Source organism: Mus caroli, unplaced genomic scaffold (genome assembly GCF_978045245.1).
Source record: "Mus caroli unplaced genomic scaffold, Mus_caroli_1 scaffold_2, whole genome shotgun sequence".
Taxonomy (NCBI): Eukaryota; Metazoa; Chordata; class Mammalia; order Rodentia; family Muridae; genus Mus; species Mus caroli.
This window is the reverse complement of record NW_028227257.1, coordinates 155,468,934-155,495,155: the sequence shown is the minus strand read 5'-3', so window position 1 is coordinate 155,495,155 and position 26,222 is coordinate 155,468,934. Positions and strand designations below refer to the sequence as shown.

General features: G+C 51.8%; 1 protein-coding gene and 1 non-coding gene across 4 annotated transcripts; one reads left to right on the top strand and one right to left on the bottom strand.

Annotated features, from left to right (window-relative positions):
* The first annotated feature begins 18,251 nt into the window (after positions 1-18,251).
* On the top strand, positions 18,252-18,399 carry LOC115030478 (small nucleolar RNA SNORA48). Its single transcript, XR_003836074.1, has one exon. It is a non-coding gene; the product is annotated as a small nucleolar RNA SNORA48 (small nucleolar RNA).
* A 3,725-nt stretch (positions 18,400-22,124) lies between these two features.
* Positions 22,125-25,121, bottom strand: Lcn12 (lipocalin 12). 3 transcript variants are annotated; one of them, XM_085831021.1, is made up of 6 exons: positions 24,958-25,121; positions 24,498-24,634; positions 23,699-23,775; positions 23,509-23,625; positions 23,276-23,377; positions 22,125-22,221 (listed from the first exon to the last, which is right to left on the bottom strand). In XM_085831021.1, exons 1-6 carry the CDS (start codon positions 25,069-25,071, stop codon positions 22,193-22,195), a joined length of 576 nt encoding a protein of 191 aa, XP_085687147.1. In that variant the 5' UTR covers positions 25,072-25,121; the 3' UTR covers positions 22,125-22,192. The 3 variants fall into 3 exon arrangements, with proteins under 3 accessions (XP_085687147.1, XP_021012262.1, XP_085687143.1); XM_021156603.2 differs by having other exon boundaries at positions 23,509-23,631; positions 24,958-25,099; XM_085831017.1 differs by lacking the exon at positions 24,958-25,121 and adding an exon at positions 22,711-22,722 and having other exon boundaries at positions 23,266-23,377; positions 23,509-23,631; positions 24,498-24,640.
* Between the last annotated feature and the right edge of the window lie 1,101 nt (positions 25,122-26,222).

The window sequence follows — 26,222 nt, the reverse complement described above, 5'->3', positions numbered from 1 at the left end:
CAGCCCCTCCCTGCCCAGAACACTCAGCTCCATCCATGCCCGGAACCTAAGGAGAGAGGATCTGTCAGAGGGAAGCTGACCACAGAGCCTGACCCCAGCCAGGGTCAGCGGCTGATCTGGGAGTTTTCTCCAGAGGGGCTGAGGATAGGGGCAAGAAGAGCAACATGCCAGGCGGTGGTGGCGCACGCCTTTAATCCCAGCACTTGGGAGGCAGAGGCAGGCAGATTTTCAAATTCAAGGCCAGCCTGGTCTACAGAGTGAGTTCCAGGACAGCCAGGGCTACACAGAGAAACCCTGTCTCGGGAAAACAAACAAACAAACAAACAAACAAACAAACAAACAAACAGAAGAGCCACATGGTGAAATCGGGAGCATTGGCCTGTGTGTGGGGTCCTGTAGATGACTGAAGCAGAGCAATGGGAAGTACGTCCAAGTGTGGGAGCCTCTTGTGGTTTAGATCTGACATGTCCCCAGCACTCTGCTTAAACGTCCTCTGCTGGATGGCTCTCTGGGGATCTGTGGAACCTTTAGGAGGTGTGGTCTCCTCGCTGCTAGAAGTAGGTCGCTGGAGAAGGGCCTTTGAAGGTGATTTCTGGCCTCTGCTCCTGCTGCTTTCTCTTCTCCATTGTTCCTGGTTCCATGCCTCAAAATAAATCTTTCTTCTCTAAAGTTATTTCTGCCCAGATACCGTGGTCTGATTTTTTTTCCCCATTATTTATTTATTTATTTACAGCTCAATTGCTGCCCCCTCTTCCTAGTCCTCCCTCCCACAGCCTCTCCCTCACCCCCACCCCTTCTCCTCTGAGAAGGTAGAAGCTCCCCCTTCCTATCTCTCTCCTCCAAGGTACACCAAGTCTCTGCAGGGCTAGGCAGATTCTCCCCCACTGAGGCCAGACAAGGCAGCCCACTTAGGGGAACAGGATCCACAGGCAGGCAACAGAGTCAGGGACAGCCTGACAATTCCAGCTGTTGCAAGGAATACTGTGGTTTTAATGACAATGAAGTAATCCAGTCCTCTTGGAAGGACCATGGCACTCAGACTGACTCTTGGTGGTTCTAATTCCAAAGTCAACCCTGCCTGGGAGGTAGGGGCTGCCTTGTTTCCAAGCCATTATGGGCCTTTTGCTGACCATGCACTCCTGTGTACCCCTTCTGGACCAGCCCCAGGACCCCACCTTACTCCGCACCCATCCACAATGCTGCTCAGGCTGGACTGCTCCACCGGAGAAGGAATGGTGCCGATCCTGGTGGAGCCTTGGGTAAAGGTCACTGAGAAGGGACAGCACCCTTGGTCCTGGGCTGCCTCTGGAGGGGACAAGCTTCTGAGGTCCGTAGGCTTGCCAATCCCCACCACAGTAGAAGGCTTCTCCCCACCTAGATTTTTGCCCCCGAAGTGTCCTGTCCCAATCTACTCAATGGCCCAAGCCATAGTCACAAGGAGCGAGGTACCTAGAGTCCTTTCAAATCCTCCTCTGGCCCTGTCTCCCGTCTGAGAGGGTTGCTGGTTTCATCTCCCAAGTGTGTCTTTATCAGCACCTGCCCCCTGTACCTCTCTCCTAGAGAAGCCTGAACACCTGCAGGAAGCCTTCCAGGAAGTTTAGTGGGGTTCTGACTGTACTGGGGTCCATCCTCCCCTGCTCTTACCATCCCATTTTGAGGATCCTGGTGTCCATTTTCACTAGTGTCCTGTGAGGGAAACAGGCTCACACAGATGAACGCACAGCATGCCAGAACTCAGCCGGCGCTGTGAAGCAAGTCCCTAGGTCCCCCCAGGCTGAGCCTCTACAGGCTCCTGGGTGCCAACTCTGCCACTGAGGTCTTTTCTCCTAAGTTCTTATGAGGTTGAGGGTATCTACTTCCCATGAACCATAGGACAGCTGTGTGTTAAAGCATAGCTTCTCCCCAAATCCCCTCCTGCCTCCTCTGGTGGCTCAGAACCAGGAGGAGATGGTCTGAGCAGGACAGAGGTGCCATTCTGGGTCAGCAGAGGCCAATGTCACTCAGGCCAATGTCACTCAAGCCAGTGTCACTCAGGCCAATGTCACTCAAGCCAATGTTACTCAGGCCAGTGTCACTCAGGCCAATGTCACTCAAGCCAATGTTACTCAGGCCAATGTCACTCAGGCCAGTGTCACTCAGGCCAATGTCACTCAGGCCAATGTTACTCGGGCTAGTGTCACTCAGGCCAATGTCACTCAAGCCAGTGTCACTCAGGCCAATGTCACTCAAGCCAATGTCACTCAGGCCAGTGTCACTCAGGCCAATGTCACTCAGGCCAATGTCACTCAGGCCAGTGTCACTCAGGCCAATGTCACTCAGGCCAATGTCACTCAGGCCAGTGTCACTCAGGCCAATGTCACTCAAGCCAATGTCACTCAGGCCAATGTCACTCAGGCCAATGTCACTCAGGCCAGTGTCACTCAAGCCAATGTCACTCAGGCCAATGTCACTCAGGCCAATGTCACTCAAGCCAATGTCACTCAGGCCAGTGTCACTCAGACCAATGCCTTTATGCACCTCAGTTTCCTTATGTGTGCAAAAGGAGTGGAGCTATTCCTACTCTGCAGGAGCTCTTGGAAGTTTGTTAAATGTGGGCCGACCAAGTCATGGGGACTTGTTCGCGGTAAGTAGGGGCCTCTGTTGGGCTGAGATGAGGCCTTGGACTGTGTTCCTCCCCTCAGCCTGGTTCTGGTCAGGCCTTCCCGCTCAGCCTTACCGGTAGCATAGAAATCAAGCTGCATGAGGATTCTCAGAAACTGAGGGCAGACTGACCTAGAGGCCCTACCCCACCTAGTCTCAGGCCTGCCTCGCCTTTCTCCAGGCTGTCCCCAGTGGAAAGAGCCTGAGTCAGCACACGGGCCACACACGAACTGTTTGGCTGGGGTAAGACCTGGCTACTCTGAGCACCAGGGAACTCTTGGACTTAGCCTTGAAAGGATCTCAAGGTCTGAGCTTCGAGAAACACAGTCCCAGCCTTGTCCTATAGGGAGGCAGATTCTGCTCCGGGGATATTCAGTACCCTGAGTGGGAGGCCATCTCTGTGACATCTCCAAAGATAGCTTATCCTCAAGACCTGGTGGAACCTGAGCTACCGTAGTGACTGCTGGCTGAGTGACAGCAGGGGCAGAGTAAGTCCCCGAGTCCCCCAGCCCACCAGCTGCCAGAGCCTAGGCCCTCTGTATTAAAAGGGCATGAGTGTGTGAGTGCACCTAGGCCCCCACCTTCTCAGGCCTGCTGTCGTCTCAGAGCCCTTCCCAGAAATGTTCCTCAAAGGGCTGTAAGTGGAAGAATGTCATTGCCCTAGGTCACAGAGAAGCAGCTGAGTGGAATATTTTGGACTCTGAAAGTTGACCTTAGTGTGGTACCCTGGTCTTTAGCACGAGAAAACTAGGGACTGGGTGGAGGTTCCAGGCTGTGCCCACTGACCAAGATGTGAAGGCCACACTCTGGACTGTCTCTGAGTCTCCATTCAAGTCCACAGCCTGCTCCTCTAGCAGCTGTGTTCTGTCGCTGCTGGGCTTGCCTCTGTTGATTTGGACATGGTTGTCTCTCCCTGACAAACTTCCAGGCTGCCTATGCCCTTTCTCAGCTCTGTAGGGTCTAGGACCAAGTGGAAGCAGGAAGGCTGGGGTAAGATAAGTCCCTGGATTTGAGTCTCTTATGCCAGGATGAACAGGCCAACTGCTGCTCAGAAAGTTGGGTCTGGGCAGGCAGCCTTTGGAAGTCAGGGAATCTGGTGGGACCCTCTCTTCTTGTAATGGAGTATCCAGAAAGCTGGTGAGCTGCCAGAGGGCCTGGCCTGGTCTCAGCAGGGAGCAGGCCCACATTCTTCAGCAGCCGGGCTATCGGGGCTATCGGGGCTGGGGGGATGCTGTAGATGGCAGTATGGCTCTCCAAGGCCTACCCTGGCTTCCAGAAGCAGTCAGCAATCAAGACCAGAGAATAGCCTGAACAAGGCAGGCCCAGGAGGGCTACAGCATCCTAAACAGTGTTCCTGGAGGGCCAGGGAGACTGGGGAACAGCTTGCTCCTCTCTGGCCAGGCTGAGTCTCCAGGGCAAGATTGGCTGGCAAGGCCTTTAGCGTCTCCTGGCTCCCATATGTGGGTTCACAATAGCCACAGGGTCTGGATTTTTTATTATCTATCTATCTATCTATCTATCTATCTATCTATCTATCTATTTATTTTTGCTTTTGTTTGTTTTAAGACCGGGTCTCACTGTGTAGCCCTAGCTGGCCTGAAACTCCCTATATAGAGAAGGCTGACCTTGAACTTACAAATGTCCACCTCCTGAGTACTCGAACTAAAGGTGTATCTGGATCTTAATGTAAGTCCATCCCTGAGACAGAGCCCTGACTTTCACTATGAGGTCTAAGAGGACTCAGGGAAACTGGCCCCCAGCTCTGAGAAAGCCCATGCAGTGCCTAGCAAGGTGTGGTAGCTGGGCACCACACTCTGAAGCAGCGTGTCTGGACACTTCCTTTTCAGCCCCACCTAGGATCTGGGCTTCAGGAGATCCCTGGGGTAACATCAGGCTCTCTGCTCCCTAGCCTGAAGCCAGGTACTGTTCAAGTGCATGTGTCTCTCTGCTTCTGAGGTGAAGGAAGGAGTTAGGTCAACAAAGGAGAATGAACAAAGGCAAGTGCCCCAGAGGACATTGCAGTCCCCAAATCAGATATTCGAGCTTCTGCTTAGGTCTGGCTCACCATGTTGGAAGGGCTGGGAGCCCCCACCCATCCAGCTCACTCTCCCCGTGACAGCAAGGACAGCCAGCCCATTCCTCTGTCACAGGCATTTATTGTGTTGGGGCTGAGTGAGTAGGGACATTGTGGGTCTAGTTGGGACGCGATGAGAGCCGAGCCTTCCATAGTCAGCCAACTCTGACGGCCTTCTAGCCTAGGAAAGAAAGGGAAGAAGGAGAAGAAGGGAAATGAGAGAGAACCTAGAGCCAGAAGGACCTGAGCAGAGACACACCCCAGCAGGAGGGGCCTAAGAAGAGCTAGCCTGGTGCAGGGAGAGCGAGAGGAACTAGGCATAGGAAGGTCACAAGAGCAAATGACAGGGTCTTAGCTGATGCCTCCCCTCCCGCATGGCCTTCCACCTTTACCAGACAGACTCACAGATAACTTATGACTGGATCATCCTCCTCTAGGGGGGCCATGTTAGGGAGCCCAGCATTCTAAAGACACACTCGCATGATCTCGCCTCCAAAGCCCCTTCCCTACTCAACCCAGGCCTGGTTTAGCTCCTTCAAGTGGAACAGGAAGGATGACCCAGACCAGGGTACCCAGAGACTTGACAGGAGGCACATTTCTGGCATGACCTGCCTTCCTCCCCCACCCACCCCCATTTTCATGCATACTTGATTCTGGTATAACTATGAAGCCAAAACTTTGGCTCCAACCTTACCAACCATAATGCCCCTTATGAAAGCCAGGACCTAACTTCATGTCTCATTTCCAATTCCTTCACAGTGTGTAGCCCAAGTTGTCAGTGTCAGGCCTGGAGGTGGAGCTGTACAGTAGACCCCACTCTCACTTTGCACAAGACTCTTTATCTGGTGCCTCCTGCTAGAGTTTGTACCTGCTGAGACCTGAATCGAGCCCTGAGTGTATCCTGCCTTCATACTGAGATAGAAGTATTGTATCTCACTCACTTGTGGGCCTTCCTCCTGTGCCCAGGACCTACTGCTTGGCTGTAGGCTTTTCCCCCCAGGCTCTGCCTCAGACATCCTTCTTGAGTCCCAGTACCTGCCCTATGTGTAACTGGAGGACCTTCTCCCAATCTTCTGCCCTCTAGCCTTCAAGGATCAGGGCCGAGTGTGTGATTCTCTTAGTTTGTCAGAGTCCCCAGCTCTGATGCACAATCATCCTCGGGGCCCAAGGCCACCTCACAGACATCTGTGCAACCCAGCGCCCCCTCCCACAACTCCTGGGCCCCTGGACCAGTTTTGAACAAGAAGGTGACCCAGTCCTGGAGGATACCCAGTGTCTCAGCAAGCTTAATAAGCCTCCTCTCTGATAAGAGTCCAGGTCCTTCCCTGCTGTGTCAGGATGAGAGATGAGCCTTAGGGGGGACCCTCTGATTCTATTCCTTCCTTGAGGGGTCTTGGGAAGGACCCCTCTTTCCACTAAGGGACTGATGCCTCACCCAGGATGACCCCCCCTCTATCCCTGCTGACCCATCTTTCACCCAGCGTCTTACCCAGCAGCAAGGCCTAGTATCCTCCCTGGCCCTTAGTCCTTATGTGTAGGGCCAGAGGAGCACTCTTGTAGTTCTGTGCCAAGTCCACCTTGTAACTTTCTGACACTAATTCTTGGAGGAGCAGGCTGGGAAGGGGACTGATGATCACAGTCGCTCTGAGTGTGGAACCAGAATGCTCTCTGACTCAGGGCTACTTTTGGCCTTCCTGGGGTTTCGGACAGGAAGAACTCACCTTCCCAGTCTCTGAGGAGGTCCTGGCTCAGCTGACCCAGTGTTCATATGCCGCGGTCCTGGGGAGAATAGAAGAAAGCAGAGAGGAGGGAGCCTTTGGTTGAATTGGTCTTTGAGGGGAATGTGGGATGCAATAGGAGGAGGAGAATTTGGGGTCTTCTAGAAGGGCCCTGCTTCTCATGCTTCCAAGACAGGTCATGCCTCATGGCAGCCTGGATTTCCCAGAGCTCCCACTGGTCCCTGAGCTGAAGTCACTCACTGTGTTACCTGGTCCTGACTTTTGTGCCTGTCTTAGGCTTGAGCATCTTCCTGGATTCAACCTTTCACTGTGCCTGACCCTGCTTGCTGCCTTGCTGATTTCTCCTCCAAACTGCAGGTTCCAGAATAAGCAGGTGCATGTATTTGGAAGTTGTCCATGAGCTCATTCAAGGTAGACAGTTCCTACTGCTGTGTGTGTGTGGGGGGGGGGGCGTCTCTCACTTGCCTGTTGATGCTGGATTTTCCACTACCAGCTACCCACCGTTCCCTCATGTGGCAGCGGTCATGAGAACTTGGTCTCATCTGAGTGGAGCAGATGCAGTGGCAAATGGGCTGTCGCCCACATTTGGAACGGGACCCCATCTCCCACCCTAAAGGCGTGGCCCATCAAGCCAAAGATGGACTACTCTCCTTGGAACTGTAGGACTAGTGACAGACAGGCCCAGCCCTCTCCCACCCCAGATGTGGCCCCAAGCCACATCTCCTGCATCTGGCAGAGACCTAATGACTTTCAAAGCCTCAGATTCACCACATGGACAGAGAATGTTGTCCCCACCTGGACGGTCTTGAGGGCCACCGGGGAATGTGAAGTCTGTGCCGGGATGCCATTGGGTTGAGCTCCCCATTTCTTGTTCCTACCCATGAGAACTGGGCCTGCCTGGCCAGGGTTCATAGTTACTATCTCCTTCCCAAGGCTGGGCAGAAGGCAGATCTTGTGAAAAGGTATGTTGGGCAGCAGGGCTTGAGGAAGCCCTTCATGCCTTCTTGGGCCTTGGGCCTGGGTCTGCATCATCACCAGCAAGGTGAGACCTATCCCCAGGGGCTCCATGTGTGTAGAGAAGGCTGATCCCAGGCAGCGGAGTCCTGGATAGCAGTGGCCTGGCTGGTGGAGGAGGTAGTGAGGTGTTGGATTCAAGCTGTCACTGAGGTTACACTAGCCCTGCCCAAAGCAGACAGCTCCCGCCTCTACATCCAATAGGAGAAAAGCTGTACCAGTTGGCTTCCTCACACTCCTGGGCAGGCCTCCATTCCACAAACACCTCTCCAGTCCTTCCTGTCCACTCCTCCTACATGTTCCATACTGTTCACTGCTCATACAAACACGCACAGAGCTCTTAGCTCCAAGCTGGGCAAGATGACAGCAGATACCTGATAGGGTCCACCGTGTGCCCAGCCTAACTGGCCACTCTAGAATCCACCCCCACTTGTCTTGGTTTGTTGAGCATAGGCTCTGCACCCACTCTCACCCCCTGCCTGGGAGCAGATTGAGCTATTCTTTGGACTAGGCAAAGAGGGACAGAGTGTGCTGTGCCAGAGCTGGCCCAGGGCCACCTGCTCAGGCCACATAGCCAATCTGGGCCATGGCCATTCATGGGGCTACAGCTCTGCAGCTCTTTGCTCTCTCTTGACCTTGAATGTAGCCCTCCGCTGGCCCTGAAGCCTCTGACTGTGGTGCCTACCTGAGGACCATAGAAGCCTCCTCTTGTCTTCTTCCCCTCTGGCCTCTTTTCCATTTGCTGGGGGAGGTGGTTGCTAGGATTCTATCACCCTGGTTCTGAACTGTGCCTCTGGGGCAACCCTGATGACCAACTTAGATGCTCCCTAGATACCTTGGTAGTTCAATTCTCTGCACTACCATACGTAATCCGGGAAACTACATTGGATGCCCAGGCCAAATGGGCTCTGGAAGCAGGCTTCAGGGAGGTTGCTGTCTCTCTGTTGCCATTCATTCTGTGAAGAGCATGGAAGAACAGGCGCCAAGAGGAGGAACCCAGGCAGCTCAACCTTGGGCACAGGAAAAGGCAATACAAAACACCTAACACAAATCAACAACATGAACTTTAGCAATGGAAGAGACACCCACGAGAAGGGAGAAGGTGCTGGGAGACCATAAGGCATGGTGAAGTGAAAAGGGCACATAGGAACTCATCTGTTGCCAAAGAGACTGTCTTTTAAAAGGGAATGTTCAAGCTGGGGGTCCTGGTACCGGCTTGTAGCCCTAGCACTCAGAAGGCTGATGCAGGAGGATCTTAAGCTCGGGACCAGTCTAGGCAATACAGTGTCTTTAAAAAAGTACATTTACACAATGGAGTACTACTCAGCTATTAAAAAGAATGAATTTATGAAATTCCTAGCCAAATGGATGGACCTGGAGGGCATCATCTTGAGTGAAGTAACACAATCACAAAAGAACTCACACAATATGTATTCACTGATAAGTGGATATTAGCCCAAAACTTAGGATACCCAAGATATAAGATACAATTTGCTAAACGCATGAAACTCAAGAAGAATGAAGACCAAAGTGTGGACACTGTGCACCTTCTTAGAATTGGGAACAAAACACCCAGGGAAGGAGTTACAGAGACAAAGTTCGTAGCTGTGATGAAAGGATGGACCATTTAGAGACTGCTGTATCCAGGGATCCATCCCATAATCAGCTTCTAAACGCTGACACCATTGCATACACTAGCAATATTTTGCTGAAAGGACCCAAATATAGCTGTCTCTTGTGAGATGATGCCGGGGCCTAGCAAACACAGGAGTGGATGTTCACAGTCAGCTATTGGATGTATCACAGGGCTCCCAATGGAGAAGCTAGAGAAAGTAACCAAGGAGCTAAAGGGATCTGCAACCCTATGTTGGAACAACATGATGTACTAACCAGAACCCCGGAGCTCTTGTCTCTAGCGGCATATGTATGGAAAGATGGCCTAGTCGGCCATCAATGGAAAGAGAGGCCCATTGGACTTGCAAACTTTATATGCCCCAATATAGGGGAATGCCAGGGCCAAAAGAATGGGAATGGGTGGGTAGGGAAGTGGGGGGCGCTATGGGGGACTTTTGGGATAGCATTGGAAATGTAATTGAGGAAAATATGTAATAAAAATATTAAAAATTAAAAAAAAAAAGAAAAGAAAAAAAAATACATACAACCTTAACAATAAATATATAAGGACCAGGAATATAGCTGAGACAATAAAAGATCTTGGCTGGGACTTATGGTACATGTTTCCAATCCCTGTGCTGGGGAGGTAGAGACAGGCAGCTCCCTGCACTGGGGGCCAGCGCAGCCTAGTCAGCAAGTTCCATGCCAATGAGAGACCTTGTCTCAGAGAAAAAAAAAGCCATAAAAGTAACAACAGGTGGATAACACCCAAGATTGTCCTTTGACTTATACATGTGCTTGCACACACAACACCAACAGGTGATACAAATACATATATTTTGATTTTCAAACAGTGATAGATTTGGCTGGAAAATGGGACATTGCTCCTGTTAAAGCACCCGGCACTAGTGGAACACTGGCATAGTTAACCAGGCCACATGAAGCAACACTGAGTATTGAGATGCTAAACCACGGAAAGTCTGTATTTTAATCAAAATTCTAGCTCACTTGGTGGAGTGCTGGGCTGGCATGCAGCCCTGGAGTCAATACAGAACAAAAACAAAAGAAAAATGTCCTGGCCCATTTAAAGGCTTGTTTAGTTCTGTGTCTGATCCAGGCCCCGCAGGAGGAGTTGATTCATGGTCCTTGGGCTCCTCTGGGCTGGGGAAGGTCTTTCAGTTATTGCTTCTCAGTCATGATGGTATCGGACAGTGCTAGTTGGGTATTTTGCAAAAGTTCCTGCATGGCTCCCAGATCTCTGAACCTGGCAAGTCTCTAGGAAGGGAAAAAACACTGGTGCAGCTAGCTAGGTGCAGGCTTTCTGGTTTGGCTGCTTTCGGTTCACACTCCTGTCTGTAAGCTTCGCTCAGGCACTGTGAGTAAGCCCAATAAATCATTGGTTCCTCAGGAGGAACCAGGATTCGTGGTTTGTTGTTGGGGCCTTTGGAAGCAGATGTTGCTTGGGCTCATTTCTCACTGTCTTCTGGGAGGACTGAGATGTACTCACCCTGCCCTTCCAATGAGACTGCGCTCGGCCTGACAGGGTGCCAGTCTCTTCTATATCTGTGTTTTCTTATTCACTAGCTTATCTATCTCAGTATGGACTCAAGGATCTCTGTTTGTTCTCCAGGGCTTAACTTTGTACTTCCTTAGTCACTGTGTTGCTTAAATTGTTTCAGTATCAACCAAAGGGAATGCATTGGGACTGTCCTTGGGAAAGAGGGCAGAAAGAACTACTCAGGTGGCTTAAAGCTGCCATGGTGGAGAATTAAGACTGCCTCTGCTCCGGCTTAATGACAGTCTCTGTGACATAACTTTATCTTTGTGGTTTTGGGTTTTATAGGATTTTATTTTTAATTTTCGAGAAGTTACAATACACCTGTGTATTCAGGAAACCATCATCACAATGGTGAGATAGTGCATGTGGTGGTCTGAATAAAAATGGCCACCATAGACTCAGGAAATGGCATTATTGGGGGTATGGCCTTGTTGGAGTAGGTGTGGTCTTGTGGGAGGAAGTGTGTTGCAGGAAATGGGCTTTGAGGTTTCAGAAGCTCAAGCCATGTCCAGTGTCACTCTCTCTTCGTGCTGCCTGCAGATCCAGATGTAGAACTCTCAGGTCCCTCTCCAGCACTATGTCTGCCTGCATGCCACCATGCTCTGTGCCTTGTTGATAATGGACTGAACCTCTGAACTGTAAGCAAGTCCCAGTTAAATGTTGTCCTTTATAAGAGTTGCTGTGGTCATGGTGTCTCTGCACAGCAGTAAAATCCTAATTAAGACAGTGAGAGCATCTACCAATCAACAAAGATTCCCTCATCAGGAGGCCGAGGTAGGTGGAGCTCTGTGAGCTGAAGACAAGCCTGGTCTAGTTACTGGGTTCCAGGTTTGCCCGGGCTGTGGAGAGGACCCAGGCTTGCCCAGGCTGTGGAGAGGACCCAGGCTTGCCCAGGCTGTGGAGAGGACCCAGACTTGCCTGAGCTGTGGAGAGGACCCAGACTTGCCCGGGCTGTGGAGAGGACTCAGTAGTTAAAAGGATTTGCTGGTCTTCCCGAGGAGGACCTGATTTTATTCCCAGCACCATGTCAGGAGGCTCATGACCACCTGTAACTACATATCCAGAAGACTGAACAGGGCCTTTGCAGACATCCCTCCATCCCCACATACATAAATAAAAGATAGAAAGAAGTAGCTTTTTAAAAGAATCCTTGGTGCCAGAGGGTAGTGGTACATGCCTTTAATCCCAGCATTTCAAGACCAGCCTGTTATACAGAGTGAGTTCCAGGACAGTCAGAGCTATACAGATACACAGAGAAACCATGTCTCCAAACACACACACACACACACACACACACACACACACACATCCATTCCTTGAGACTGGAGAAATGACTCCAAAATTAGAGAGCACTGAATACTGTTCCAGAGGACCCCTGTTTGATTCCCAGCATCCACATGGTAGTTCACAGTGCACTGTATCTCCAGCCCCAGGGCATCCAAAACCCTCTTCTGGCTTCTGAATACACCAGGCATGCAAGTGGTACACAGACAAACATGCAAGCAAAACACCTACATACACATAACATTAACTTTAAAAAGATTCCTTCAGCTCCCTTGTGGATTCCTCCTTCCACTGCTCCTGCTGCCCTCCAAGCCACAGCAGTTGTCAGCCCCTGCAGAGCAGTTGCTCTGTCTGTAAGGGGAGCCATAATGTACACATCCTGATGGGTTGTGAGCTCAGTGAATTGCTATGGTAGCAACTCGCAGCATCTGGAGCCATGTGGAGCCACCTTCTACCTACAGTTGGTGATTGATGGACACCGTGTTATTTTCAATTTGGGGTCTCTCACGTACAGCTGCCAGGAACATGCAAGCACAGGTCTTTGAAGGGCCACATGCTTGCTTCACTCATTGGGAAACCCACTAGAACAGCAAAAGAGGTTGGTTGGGTCCCTGATCCATCCAGAACCACAGGAAGGGCACAACAGCCCACTCAGATCAGGTGGAAATGTCCCTCTACTGTAAAAATACAGGCAAATTTGTCACAGCGTGTGAATCTCCCATCTGATGCTGACCCAGGCCCATGTGAGGGTCCACATCATAACTGAGTCACTTCTGAGAGGTGCGAGCCTCATGCCTATCTCACCATCCAGGTGGCTACAGCTAGTTGCAAAGAGAATAAAACCCTGTAAGATGATACCCAGGGGCTGCCATCAAGCCAGAGCAGAGGCAGCCTGAATCCTCACCACAGCCTGACTTTGTGGGCACCCAAGTACCTTTTTCTGTTCTCGCTCCCAAAGGTAGCCACTGCTGCATCCTTGCTATCTCCCTGAACAGGCTAGTGCTTCTCCCAGTGCTCCCTCTCAGTGCTCCCTTCCCAGTGCCCCCTCCCAGTACTCCCTTCCCAGTGTTCCCTTCCCCAGCTCAAGACAGGATTACTTGAAGTGGCTCCTTCAGAGCCCCATGGTTTGGCATGAGCACTGGCCATATAGAAGACCCATGAAAAGCCCCCTTTAAGCCAAGGGGTAGTGGGTGTGAATCGCTCTGCACACTGCAATTCTGAACTCCACCCAGGAGGCCAGGGAGAGTCCAGTTGACCCTTCTGGCAGTTCCTGGCCCTGGATTCCAGGGACTTCCTATCCAACTTAGGGTCAGTCCCTTGTACTTCCCAGCTTTTGCCAAGGGTATCCCGTGGCCACAAGGGTACCATGTCATGATGGCCATGATGCCCACTGCCCTAGAAGATGAGGAGCAGAAGAAAACTCACTTTAACCGTAGACCCTTCTCCAAGGTCACTGTTAGTACCTCAACCTGCTTCTCCCCGGTCCCAGGTCTAAGAAGCCTCTTCTGGGTCTGTCACAGGAGGCGGAAGGATCCAGACCTTTATGACAATTTCAGGCTTCTCTGGAGGCCCAGACCTAGTGTGAGATCCATCAATTGGAATCTCAGATCCTATGGCAGCCAGCACATCTCTGGCGCCCCCACCTGGCCATTATCTTACTCACCTACAGGAACCTATAGGTTCCTATTGACTATGGAAGCAACCTACTTCTAGGTCCTGACAGGGCTGCATCCTCTGCGCCAAGAACTCAGCTTCCTTCTCACCCCGCTGCCCAGCCTCTTAGCCCAATTGTCATTTTCAACTGGGAACAACATCAAACAGTGGGCAGTGCCTCTGACCAGCTGTTTGAGTTGTTGTCATGGTGGTGACAAACCATAGACAGACAGCCCTGGGGCTATACAGCCTGGGGGGATCTGAAGGTCTATGGCCTCCACAAGGCCATCCTTCCTGCTCACCAGGCCTGGCTCCAGCTGAGCCTCTGGTTTCCCGAGGTTAGGCTCTGACTCTGTGACCAGGTAGTCCAGGCTCAGTCTTAAGCCCCAAGCCTGCAGAGCACAGAAGTGAGCAGGGTTGGGGTAGATCTGCAGCATGCAGAGTCTTCCCTGACCACAGGCAAGCCCTTCGCTGAGCTGATCAAGCATGTTGGCTGATTATCACAGTCCTCAATTACTGAGCATGCCAGGGAACCAGGACCTGACACTCTACACCTACCAACCCCAGTAGTGACAGGGTAGCTCCAACCCCAGAGCTGAGAATGGACCCAAGAGCCAAGGAGAAATCCTCAAGTAGGGACTTGACTTTCCTCCAGAGAGGTGTGAGGGCTGCTGCTGATGTTGCCTGTCCCATTTCCCACCCAGGGGGGTGGCTCATCACTCAAGTAGGTCCTCTCCCTCCCTTCCAGCCCTCCTCCCCACCCTGCTTTGGTCTGCTGACCCCCATGTCCTTCCAAGCCTCCTCTGCTTCTCTACCCAATCCTCTGTCGGCTCCCATCCCACCTATCTGACTCCTGCTGAGGGATGAAGGGTTCTTACCAAGCCTGATGGGAAGGGCTAGCCCTGTCATTGGTAGAACTTAGAGACCAACCTCCCTACTTCCTCCTCTAGTTCCCCCTCCAATAAACAGCCCAAAGGGCTAGGACTAGATCCCGACATCACCCACTTAAAGCATGGCAGGGTTGTCTCAGATACACACAGGCCTGAAAAGTGAGGTGGTTACATCTCCTTACTTTTCCCTGTGGGCCATGAAGAGCAGAGGGACCCCTGGGTCATCCCAGCAGCAAAATCCTGACCCTGTAGGTGTCCCCAGGGAGCCTCATGCCTGTGACTCTAAGAGAACTGCAGTAGGGCGGGACCAGGGTAACATTAGGGAAAGCAGTTTCCCCTGGAGAAAGGGTAGCAATTAAGACCTGGAGGCCTGGGCAAAGTGGGAGTGAGGACAACATTTGGGATGTAAGTAAATAAATATTAATAATAAAAAAGGGACTGGAGGCCTTAGGGCCCAGAAGGGAGGGTCTTTTTTTTTTCATTTTTTTATTAGATATTTTCTTCCTTTACATTCAAATGCTATCCCGAAAGTTCCCTATACCTTTCCCCCACCCTGTTCCCCAACCCACCCACTCCCACTTCCTGGCCCTGGCATTCCCCTGTACTGGGGCATATGATCTTCACAAGACCAAGGGCCTCTCCTCCCATTGATGGTTGACTAGGCCATCTTCTGCTACATATGCAACTAGAGATGCAGCTCTGGGGGTACTGGGTAGTTCATATTGTTGATCCTCCTATAGGGTTGCAGCTCCTTGGTTACTTTCTCAAGCTCCTTCGGAGGGTCTTGAGGAAGGGCTGCTCTGTGGCATTGAGTCAGATCTTTCACACGCCCAATCTCCTGCCCAGCTGCAAACTTCCACCTCCAAGAAACTGCAGGTTCAGCTTTGGAGCTCAGCAGGCCCAGGTGGCGATGGGAGGGGCCCCTCACAAGCCTGGTCCTCATCCAGCTGACCCCATTTCACTTCCAGCAAACTGCAGGCTCAGCTTTAGGGTCAGCAGGCTGGTCCAGGCCCAGCAAGCCCAGGTGGTGATGGGGAGGGCTGCTCATAGGCCAAAGTAAAGAGACTTATCTGGCCACCTGGCAAGGGCTGGGTTTGTTGTCCCAGCAGTTAGGCAGCTATGTGTGATACAGGGTTTAGATACAGGGTTTCCTTTTGTGAAAAGAACCTAGAAGAGAACCAACCCCATTTGGGGAGCAATGCCAAAGCCCCATTCCCACCCCACATCTAGCTGAGGATCCCAAATGAGACTATTTCATTTCCAATCCCACCCCTCGAACCCCTTCCCCAATGCCGACCTCTGCCCTCTGGTACAGCACAGCTCCTGCATGCACACTGAATCCTGCAGGACCTGGTCCCTGCATGCTCGCCTCTGGACATTGACCCCTGAAAGCCTGAGTGTAGGGGAGAGAAGCTCACAAACATGCCTCGCTTCCATACTGGGACACCTCTGCATTTCCTGTGTCCCCATATCCATGACTAGGAAGAGTGTGAAGGGGCAGGTGGAGAGAAGCAAGCAGGCTGAGGCAACAAAGTGGTCAAAGAGGCCTCTCTGAAATTACCCCTGCCCCTCTGCACTGCACTGCTCCTGTCTCCCAAGACCGCACAAACAAGTGCAGGGGTTCTTGCCGTGACAGTCACATCTGCCCTGGACAGCAGAGACAGAGAGCCTGGCTGCTCTGTTTTTGTTGGTTTGTTTGTTTTTCTTTTTTTTTTTTCTTTTTTTTTTTTTTTTTGTTTTTTCGAGACAGGGTTTCTCTGTGTAGCCCTGGCTGTCCTGGCACTCACTTTGTAGACCAGGCTGGCCTCGAACTCAGAAATCCGCCTGCCTCTGCCTCCGGAGTGCTGGGATTAAAGGCGTGCGCCACCACGCCCGGCTTTTGTTTGTTTTTCAAGACAGGGTTTCTTTGTATAGCCCTGGCTGTCCTGGAACACAGGTTGTAGACCAGGCTGACCACAAACTCAGAAATCTGCCTGCCTCTGCCTCCCGAGTGCTGGGATTAAAGGCGTGCACCACCACGCCCAGCTCATGACTGCTCTGTTTTAAGAGCAACAGTATGGTCAAACGTTGCCTTCCCACTGCTGGATTCCTGCCAGTGCAGGAAGGTTCTCCCACTCGATCACCAACTCACAAGGGTTGGTTTTCTGACTGGTCAGCTAGCCTTCAGCGCTCAGTACACAAGGAGTCTATCTGACTGGGGTCTTCATACTACAGAACTGGCCAGTCATTGTCACACGGCTGAACTAGAGTCATTGTGTTGGCTAGAGGGACTCATCTCCCATTGCCAAGAGGAAGTGGAGTTCTGTTTCAGAGTAGAAGATGCTCACGGTGTAACTGGGGGTGCCTGGGGTACCTTTTGAACCTACTGGTGCGATAGATGGAGAAGGTCACAGCACACAAAACACCCAAATTTAAGGTCAGTAAAGGTAAGGTCTTCTGGAAATTATGGCCTTGTGAAGGCAAAGAGGAAGCTCAGCATGGTGCACACGCCTGCGAGACCCTGAGCTCCTGGGATCTAGTCTCAGGATCACTTAAAGGAAGACAAGCAAAGTGCAGCTGAGGCTGCCTCAGCCGGGCAGAGGACACGTGGAGCTAGCTTAGCGACTGGCCTGCTGCTCCTCACTGCTTCACCATGTTGATCGAACTGAGATTGGGAAGGAAAGAATATAAAAGGGACACTACAATGACTAGAGGCTGTGTGGTTTCTGTGCCGCCGTGTGCCGTCTGCTGTGCCCAGCCCTGTACAGTGTCTTCTGCACGCTGATGTGGACACAGGTCAAAGCAGGAGCCTCCAACTGTGTGAGAGATCGGTGTCTCTCTCTGGAGTGAAAGGTCTGTAGTGTTTCAAATGTGTGTTTCAGGCTGTGAGACACATGTAACATACACACACACCTATCTCAGACTCTGGGGTGGTGGTACCCTCAGTGACAGTCTGTTGTTGTGACCACCCTTCTCTTCTCTGCCTCCTCCATCTATCGCACTAGAATATTTTCTCAGAAATTGTTTGGTTACCCTCTGCTTCTCCAGATTCCTGTCTTCATTATGTCTGTGCTCTGCCATTTCTTCCTCTGACTTCACCAGGGCCTCTTCTGCTGGTCTTTGCGCAGTTTATGGCCAAGGGCTAGTCCACCTGCTTATGGGAGACCCTCATTCTTTAGAAACAATTTACATAGGATTATTGTTTTCAAAGCAAACATTCCAAAGCAGACCGGAATGGGCAGCTGCTGCCGGGAGATGAGGAACTTCCTGGGGTCCTGCCTTGTGGATTGTAAGTTGTTGTTGTTGTTGTTGTTTAATATTTCTGAGGTGGTGGCATAGTCTTGTGAGTGACCCTTTCCCCTATCAAATCATAGTGGAGGCTATCTCTTTTTATAGGAATCATGGCATCTTCTACCCATGATTTCTATAAAAGGATGTGTGAAAACCACAATACAAATGGTATTATGATGGTGTCGAGTTTTCTGAGGATCAAACCTCTTGTTAGTGTTGGACAATGTCCTGGTTCTTTAGTTCCTGTTATGGAAAGAGGAACCTCACCTCAGCTCCAAAGGGGAATTCTCTGTGTCAGGAGACACAGCCATCTAGGAGATCAGCAGCCATGTCTCTGTGGATCCAGCTCTAGGATGAGAACAGAGGCTGTGCTGTTCTCAGGTCTGAACTTAGCGCCCAGCGAGGTCAGGCCCTGGTAATCATGGATGGCTACAACCCTCTGGCATGGTCACCTGCCCCTGATGTCAAACTCCCTTCTCTACAAGGGAGGCTTGGTTTATAGAAATGGAGGCTAAGTCCCCTGGCAATGGGCAAAGGGACACATTGTTGGTGGCGCTGTTCTTATTTATATCAGTCAGGGGCAGAGCAGATGGCAGTCCTTTGTTCATCCTAGTTTGATGCCTGGCTTGGTAGCCACAGCTGTCTTATGCCTTGGACACATAATAATCAAATCAATTCAAATCAAGTTCGGGCAGCAAAGCATCGGAGGGGAAAGACAGAGATCTTTGGTCTGCCTTGCCACACAGGCCTGGTAGTGAAAGACACCTACAGATCTACCCTCTGCCCTCTGTCCTCTGCCCACAGCACAGGCAGGACATAGACACACAGAAACCTGCCTACCACCATACAGGGCAACAAGGAAAGAGGAAGACAGAGACCTGCAGACTGCCATGCCACCCACATTCCTGCTCTCCTGATCTCGGACCTGCTTGCCACCACATCATGGTGCCTGGATAGATGGTGTCACACAGGGCCTGCCAGTTGCATGCCCAGCCTGCAGCAGGAACCACCCCAATGTGCACATACGTGGTGGATAGATGGGAGGGAGAAAGAAGTGGAGCAGTGTGAGTATTATGAAGAGAGATGGAATGGAGACTCGAGGGTGAAGAGGAACAGCCTGTTGTGAGTGGCCAGCCTGCCACCTGGAGCCATGGTGAGATCCCAGCCGAGCTGCCATTGATGGCCATGTCTGGGCCTGTAGCTATACAGTGACAGGAGTCAGTGATGATGCCCATGGCTCACTAGAGAACATGGGAATGGCCCTGTTGTGGGTAGCTAGTGTGAAATCTGTAAATGTCCAAGAGCCATGCAGAACTGCCCCACCCTTCACTGGCTGGATCACTCTGGAGAGCTGGCCCCACTTTTTACTGGTGGCAGCACTTGGGAGAGTGTGCCTCATCCAGGCAGCACAGAGGAGCTGGTCCTGGAGGGGTGGGGTGCAGGATGGGCGAGTGAGCTGGCCCCAAGGGTGTGAGTGAAAGAGAGCTGGCCCCACCACACATCTGCCAGTGAGGTGGCTTAGATACTGTAGGTACAAGGGTGATGTCCTCTGCCACCTCACGCACAACCCGCCCTGCCCCACTACCTGAAACAGTCATGAGAGCAGGAGAGCTAGCCCTGTCACTGTACCACCTGGGAGAGCAGGTCCTGCACCTCACCTGTGCAAAACAGTGGACCTGGCCCTGATGCCAATGGCTCAAATGAGCCAGCTCTGAGGGTGTGAGAGTGGGAGAGCTGGACCAGCCCATGCAAAGGCTGCAGCACTTGGGAGAGTGGGCCCCACACCATGACTGGGCAGCACAGTGGAACTGGCTCTAGAGGTGTGGGTGTGGGTAAACCGGTCCCATGGCAGGAGAACAGGAGAGCCGATCCGGCTTCCTGCTGATGGCAGTATTGGGTGGTCTAGCCTGAATAGTGCTGGAGAATTTGCCCTGGTGATTTGGATAAGGGAGAGTGTTGACCAGTTCACCTACCACCCAGGCCCAGATCCAGGGCTCCAAGTTGGCCCACTCCAAAATCTGTATCAATTGTGAACGTTTGGGATGTCTAAAAGGGACAGTCCTGCTGATCTAAAGCTGTAGGATCTCTGTGACATAGGACAACAACAGAATAACCAGGAGTGAGAGTTCAATATTGATGGTGTCACAGAAGCCAGAGATCTCAAACCAGACCGATGACTCATGACCATGAATATCCGCCAAGTGAAGATGTGTGGACAAAGGGAACTACTGTGGGACACACTGTGACACACTACAGCTTCCACGGTGAGATGGTTTCTGTGCTTTTTGTTTGTGTGTGGTTTTTTATTTTGAGGGGAAGGCTGCAAAGGTGAAGGGCAGGTATGAGGGAACGTGATATTAAACTCACAAAGAATCAATAAAAAATTTTTTAAAAAAAGAAGGCTAAGCCTGCTTCAGTGCTTGGCGAGCCTGTGCTATTCCTTTTCTCATTGCTCTGACAAATATCTGACAAGAAGCAGCTTAAGAGAGATGAAAGGTTTATCTCAGTGCAGTTCTAGCGTAGGTCCATCACAGTGAGGGAGAACAGAAGCAGGACTATGAGGCAGCTGATCGAGCTGCATCCACAGTGTGAGGGAGGGGGGGTGACTGACAGGGCTCAGCTCACTTTCTCCTTTCTATCTCGTCTGAGACCCCTCCCAGTTCATCCATTCATGTATCTGTTCAACTACACACCTGTCCATCCAGCCACCTACCATCATGCAGCCACCAGCCACCCATTCATGCATCATGCAGCCACCAGCCGCCCATGCATCATGCAGCCCATGCATCATGCAGCCACCAGCCACCCATGCATGCATCATGCAGTCACCATCTATCCATGCATTATGCAGCTACCATCCATCCATGCATCATGCAGTCACCATCCATCCATGCATTATGCAGCTACCATCCATCCATGCATCATGCAGTCACCATCCATCCATGCATCATGCAGCCACCAGTCACTCATGCATCATGCAGCCACCAGCCATCCATGCATCATGCAGCCACCAGTCACCCATGCATCATGCAGCCACCAGCCACCCATTCATGCATCATGCAGCCACCAGCCACCCATTCATGCATCATGCAGCCACCAGCCACCCATTCATGCATCTTGCAGCCAGCTAATCATCACTCCAGTCATACAGTGAGTCAGGTGCCTGTCACTTTCTCCGTGAGAGGTGCCATCTTGGATACATCTGGGACACAATTAAGGGTGAAAGAAACCAGGCCTCCCTTGTTGAGTTTGATTTGGAGGTCAGATAGCAACAGAATGCTGAACTGTGTTCCAAGGCTCTACTTATGGTATCCCTTGAGACTCGAATTGGGGTTGGTCTTATTGGTGTCATCAGGAAAGTCCTCAGGTCTGTACCCACCATGTCCCAGCCATGGTCCAGGGTGTGCTTGATTTCTCTACAACTTGCTCAGTAGGAAGTGGGCATGAGGCCACCATATCCCTAGGGGGCGGGGAAGATCTACCATCAGAGGAATTGTAAACACTTCCACTCCCACAATCCCTGTGCCACCCTCCCAAACACTAAAATATTTTTAGAAGGGTAAAGGTTAAGTCTGGTGGCCCATCTCTGCTGTTTGAGTTCTATCAAGGCCAACGACTATGGAGTCATTGGAGTCATCTCTACGAATGGCTTTGGACCATGTCCTACTCTACCTGTTAGGACTGAGATGGGCTTAGGCATGGTTAATGCCAAGCAGTGGCCTGTTGTTGTGGACCAGATAATGTGAACATTATGCTGACAACCTCTTGCACATTTGAAGCTGGGATGCTTAGGTCCCGAACCCACTGCTTTGGACCTTCTGTGTCTCTCTATTTCTTTTCTTTTTTCCGAGACAGGGTTTCTCTGTGTAGCCCTGGCTGTCCTGGAACTCACTCTGTAAACCAGGCTGGCCTCGAACTCAGAAATCCACCTGCCTCTGCCTCCCAAGTGCTGGGATTAAAGGCGTGTGCCACCACTGCCTGGCCGCCTCTCTATTTCTAAATGACTTCCCTAGAATGAAGGTCAGGCCTAGAAATGTTTGTCTCCACATCCCACAGAAGGAAGGCATGCCCTGTCCATTTTCCAGCCCGGGGCATCATCATCAAGGATTCATCTGCCTGCTCTGGGGTTCTGAGTGTTCCTGTCTGCCACACGTGACCCAGTGCTGCAAGGGCATGCCCTGGGCCTACCACAGTCCATTATGTCCACCTTGGAGCTCTGCTAAGTATAGGGGTGACTCTTAATCTCACACAGGGAAGGAGTGGAGTCTTGTATGGGGTGAGAAGCCAGTGTGGGGTTACTCAGAGGATGACCATGATGGTCCTGCAGGGTTAGAGGCTCATGCTCTCACCCACTCCATGATCACAATGGTCACAGTCTGGAGTCATAGGCAGTGTGTTTATTTGTGTTGAGAGCAGAGGCAGGATGAGGCTCTACTGGCAGGAACCAGTTCCTTCTTCAGCAGACTTGTGGATCCGGTAACCAGTCTAATGGGGAGGAGACAGTATTGGGATGGTGGATAACGAGGAGGATCCAGGGAGTGAATTAGGAGGGACAACAGGCAGACAAACTGGAAGTTAGGCAGGGAGATGAGACCAGAAGTGGCTGCAGGGAGGGGATTAGGAGACATGCCCTGTAGAGTGCACTCTGTCACCAGTCTGGGCTCCTCCAGAAGCCCCTGTATAGCACTGCCTGTCCCCACAGGATCCTAGACTTGTGGTATATGATGGTAATATGATACCATGAGTGCTAAGGTTAGTGCAAACACACATGTGATCACGTGTGAATGTATGAGATGTGACCCAGGTGTGGTGGCACAGGACAAAAATACCAGCACCCAGGAGGCTAAAGCAAGAGAATCATGAATCCCAGACCAGCCTGGGCTATGCAACAAGAACCTATCTAGAAATGACAAGGGTGAGAGGTGAAGGTGCATGTATGAGCAGATGTGTGCAAGCATATGTCTGTCTGAGCACTTGTAGCACATGCTTGAGTGTTCAAATGTGGCTGGACAGTTTTGTACCAGAGGTGGCATGATGGGAAATGGCCCTGGACTGGGTGGAGATTGGGGAGAGGCCCTAATGCCAGTGATAAGAGGCATAAGGCTGAAGACAGGGCTCAACCCTGAAGCCTCTCAGCCTTAGGATCTCCAAGACTTTCCTACTAGGAATATGCTGTCTGTATTCAGGGGCTTCCATGGAGGAACTCCAGTGTCCTGCGAACAAGGAACCAGAGTAGAGAGGACAGTCCCAGAACAGGAGAATCTGTGTGGGGAGAGGGCAGCTTGTGACAGGGACACAGGATTGGAACAAAATGGCCTAGGACTCAGATAGGACCATGAGCCATAAATACCTCCCTTCTGGCTCAGGTAAACTCTGTGATTTGGCTCAGACTGTCTGGGACTGTAAGGCCCCACACACATCCCCTGAAGATCTGCAGTGCCTGCCTGGAGAGTGGCTATGGGACTTGTGAAGGCCAAGGGAGGTGCCACCATAGTCCAGGTTCTCCAGGTCCCATCACCCACTGCATGCAAACCATTACCAGTCAAATCAGGAAAGAGGAAGTTATCCTTTGTGAGGTTTTGGGTCCTGGTCAGGCAGACGAACTTGTCTATTGTCTTATGAGGAAGTCTCCAGTTTCTACCTGTGGCCAGAGGACAAGATGGCTCTCAGTACTTTGCGGTAGTGAGGTATTTGCCCCCAAGCTGTCCCAAACCCAGGAAAGCACCCTCCTGAGGAAGGTTATGCATAGGGCCCAGGGAAGCAGGGGCTCACCCAGAAGGCTGACCCTTGTGATGTTCTGGCTGCTTGTCTGTCTGAGGGACAGCACCAGGGCGAACGTGATGTAGTCTGTCTCTATGACCTGTATATTCTCTCTGTCTGCCCCAGGCCCTGACCCTGAGGGACACACATGTCAGGTTCCCAAGACAGCCATGTCCCTCCCGCCCACCCATGTCTCTCTCACCTCTGTTGTCCCTGGTGAATTGCCCAGGCTTGGTTGCTGGGATCAGGGAATAGGACCAAGTGTTGCAGTGCTTGCCCCTGTGGGAGGGATAGGCAGGGGCAGAGGCAGGGGCAGAGGTGGGGCACAAGACTAAGGAAGTCAGCCAGGCCCATCTTGGTAGACCACCAAGAAAAAAATTTAGCCATTCATTTGGAGGGGTCTGCATCCCAGAAGGATGGAGAGGACTGGAGGCCTTCCCCATTCCCCAGGCCTTGGCTCTGGGGTCCTCTCAGCTACTCTGTGCCCTTCCTAGAAGTCTGGCCCAATGCCACAAGAGTGGCTTCTGCTCAAGCAAGCACACACACTCAAATCTACAGGGACTTGTCATGTTAAAAATAAAGTGTTTCTGGGTCTCTGCGGCTAGCCCCCTCTGGCACCCAAGCCAACTAGCTCCAAAAAAGGTCAAGAACAGACTACAAATTGGAGCTGTCTGCCACTGTTAAGACTAAGAGAACAAGAACCTGCCCAAGAAATCAAGGTAGGGCAGACAGAACCAAGACAGAGACCGAGAAAGGGGTCCCTGACCGCACAAGAGTCTCTAAAACCCATCTGGTAAGTCACACTGGCCCAAGTAAGTCACCAGATGCCTTCCTCTGGTCTCCAGCCCATCAGCTGAGTTGGACTTTATGTCATTAAGCAGGCTGTGCTAGGCCTGGCCTCCAAATGTGGTTCCTCAACCCGCAGTGTGTCTAGGCCATGCCAGGCTCCCAGAACACAGCCCTAAGTCCTTGACTGCTTGCACAACAGACACCCCACTCACCGAGTCATGGAGTTGGTCACCTGAAACTGACTTTTCTCTTTCAGCTCGAACAACGTAGTAAAGAAATTCAGCAAGGTCCGGTGTTCTCTCCTGAAGGTGTTGTCTGCCAGACCGAGGACAAACCACTCTCCCTGAAACTGCATGGCTGGTGGTGGGCATAGGCAGCCCCTGCCCACCCTACTCTGAGCAGCCCACAGTCAGCTAGGACCCCACCTCTACCTGCAGGTAGAGGGTGGCCTTGGCCGGGAGCCAGGTGGTGGTCCCAAGCCTCTGCTCATCTCCTTTCATGGAGGAAGCCATTAGTGTAAGTACAGAAAGTTATTGGTCATGGGTTTACTCTTAATTCAGGTTCTGCCCTGGCCTCCCTGAGCAGTGCCCACAGGCCTGCATGCTCCCTCCCTCCACAAGCCGGGACCCTGGCCAGCGGCCACCTGCTTCTTCTCCTTTGAAAGCCCTGTACCTGATCACTTTGGAAGCTCGTCATCTGGGGAAAGCCTTGAGACATGGCTGAGATCTGACTCTCCAGGATTTGGGCCAGGGTGAGTATCAGCCACAGAGCCCACCGAGGGCCCATCCCAACAGCCACCAGGCTCCAATGGGAACACAACCTGCCCGAGGAGCGGCTGCTGGTGAAGCTTGCTCAGAAGCCTGGTTCTTCACAGCCTACGTGGCCAGGGCCCTGAGTGTTACAGCAGTCAGGTGGGTGTGGAAACAGGGCAGGGCTGACCCTCTCAGACCCTAAACACTTGCCAGGGTCTCTTGAGTCCTAGCCAAGGAAGAGAAAACCTATTGGACCCAGCTGGGGCCATCCTGTGACTCCAAACACCTGTTCTAAGTGCGCCTACAGGTGAGTCAGAAACGTGCCCACATTCACCTTATCTAGCCTTCGTGCCAAGGAACAACCTGTTCTAGGTGGGCATCATAACTATCTCTAGTGTCCACGGCTTCTTATCCATGGATCAGGCCTGCTAGCCCCCAGGCTGTTCCATGCCCCCTACCGAACTTGTGCTAAAACTGGTGTGGGCTTAAGCACTGTCTGTCCATTATCAGAACACAGCGCTGGTCAGAGGGAGAGGGAGGGGCCTCGGGAACCCCAGGGTTGGATAAGAAATACTGGAGGATTTCAAAAAGGCCTCCCTTGCAGATGGGAGGGGTGGGGCTGGGGGAAGGACAATGTAGGAGACTTAAGAGAGGAGGCACAGTGGGGGCAGGACCTTGTAAGTCTCATTCTTTAAGAGCAGGACCCTATAGGAGTGCAGGCCCCATGGGATGGTCCAATGGGGATGGAGCCCTATGGGCGTAGCCTTCAGTGAGTGGGGTCCTATAGTTCAAGGTGCTGTAGGAGCAAGATGCTGGTAGAAGCCCAGCCTCAGAGGCTGTGAGTGGTTAGTGCCATCTTCTTTCTGGTCACAGGTTGTTGATTCAAGAGAGAAGCTATGCAAACTTAGTGTAGGTAGTTCCTGTGTGAACTTCCTGAAGGAGGTTCAGTGCCATCCCAGCCAGTTCCCTGTGCTGTTTTTTCTGCAGAGCAGTGCACGTAGAAGACATGGAGAGCAGGAAGATCAGGCCTTGCAGGTCTGGCTCAAGCTGGCCTTTGATGGACCAAGCATTCCCAGGCCTGCTGAAACTTCACAAAGGGGACTTGGCCTCAGGAGCTAAGTCCTATGGTGACCCAGTGTCCTACACAGTGTCCTGGCTGTGCTCTATTTTTTTTTTTTGGTTTTC

Bases quoted from the DNA above. Each gene is read 5' to 3' on its own strand.
- Lcn12 (XM_021156603.2), bottom strand. From the start codon at position 25,071: ATGGGCCCTCGGTGGGCTCTGTGGCTGATACTCACCCTGGCCCAAATC. The intron at 23,632-23,698 runs GTGAGAGAGACA...TGTGTCCCTCAG, and splicing joins ATTCACCAGGGACAACAGAG to GGTCAGGGCCTGGGGCAGAC. The intron at 22,222-23,275 runs GTAATGGTTTGC...CCTCCCCATTAG, and splicing joins CCTCTTTCCTGATTTGACTG to ACTGGTTACCGGATCCACAA.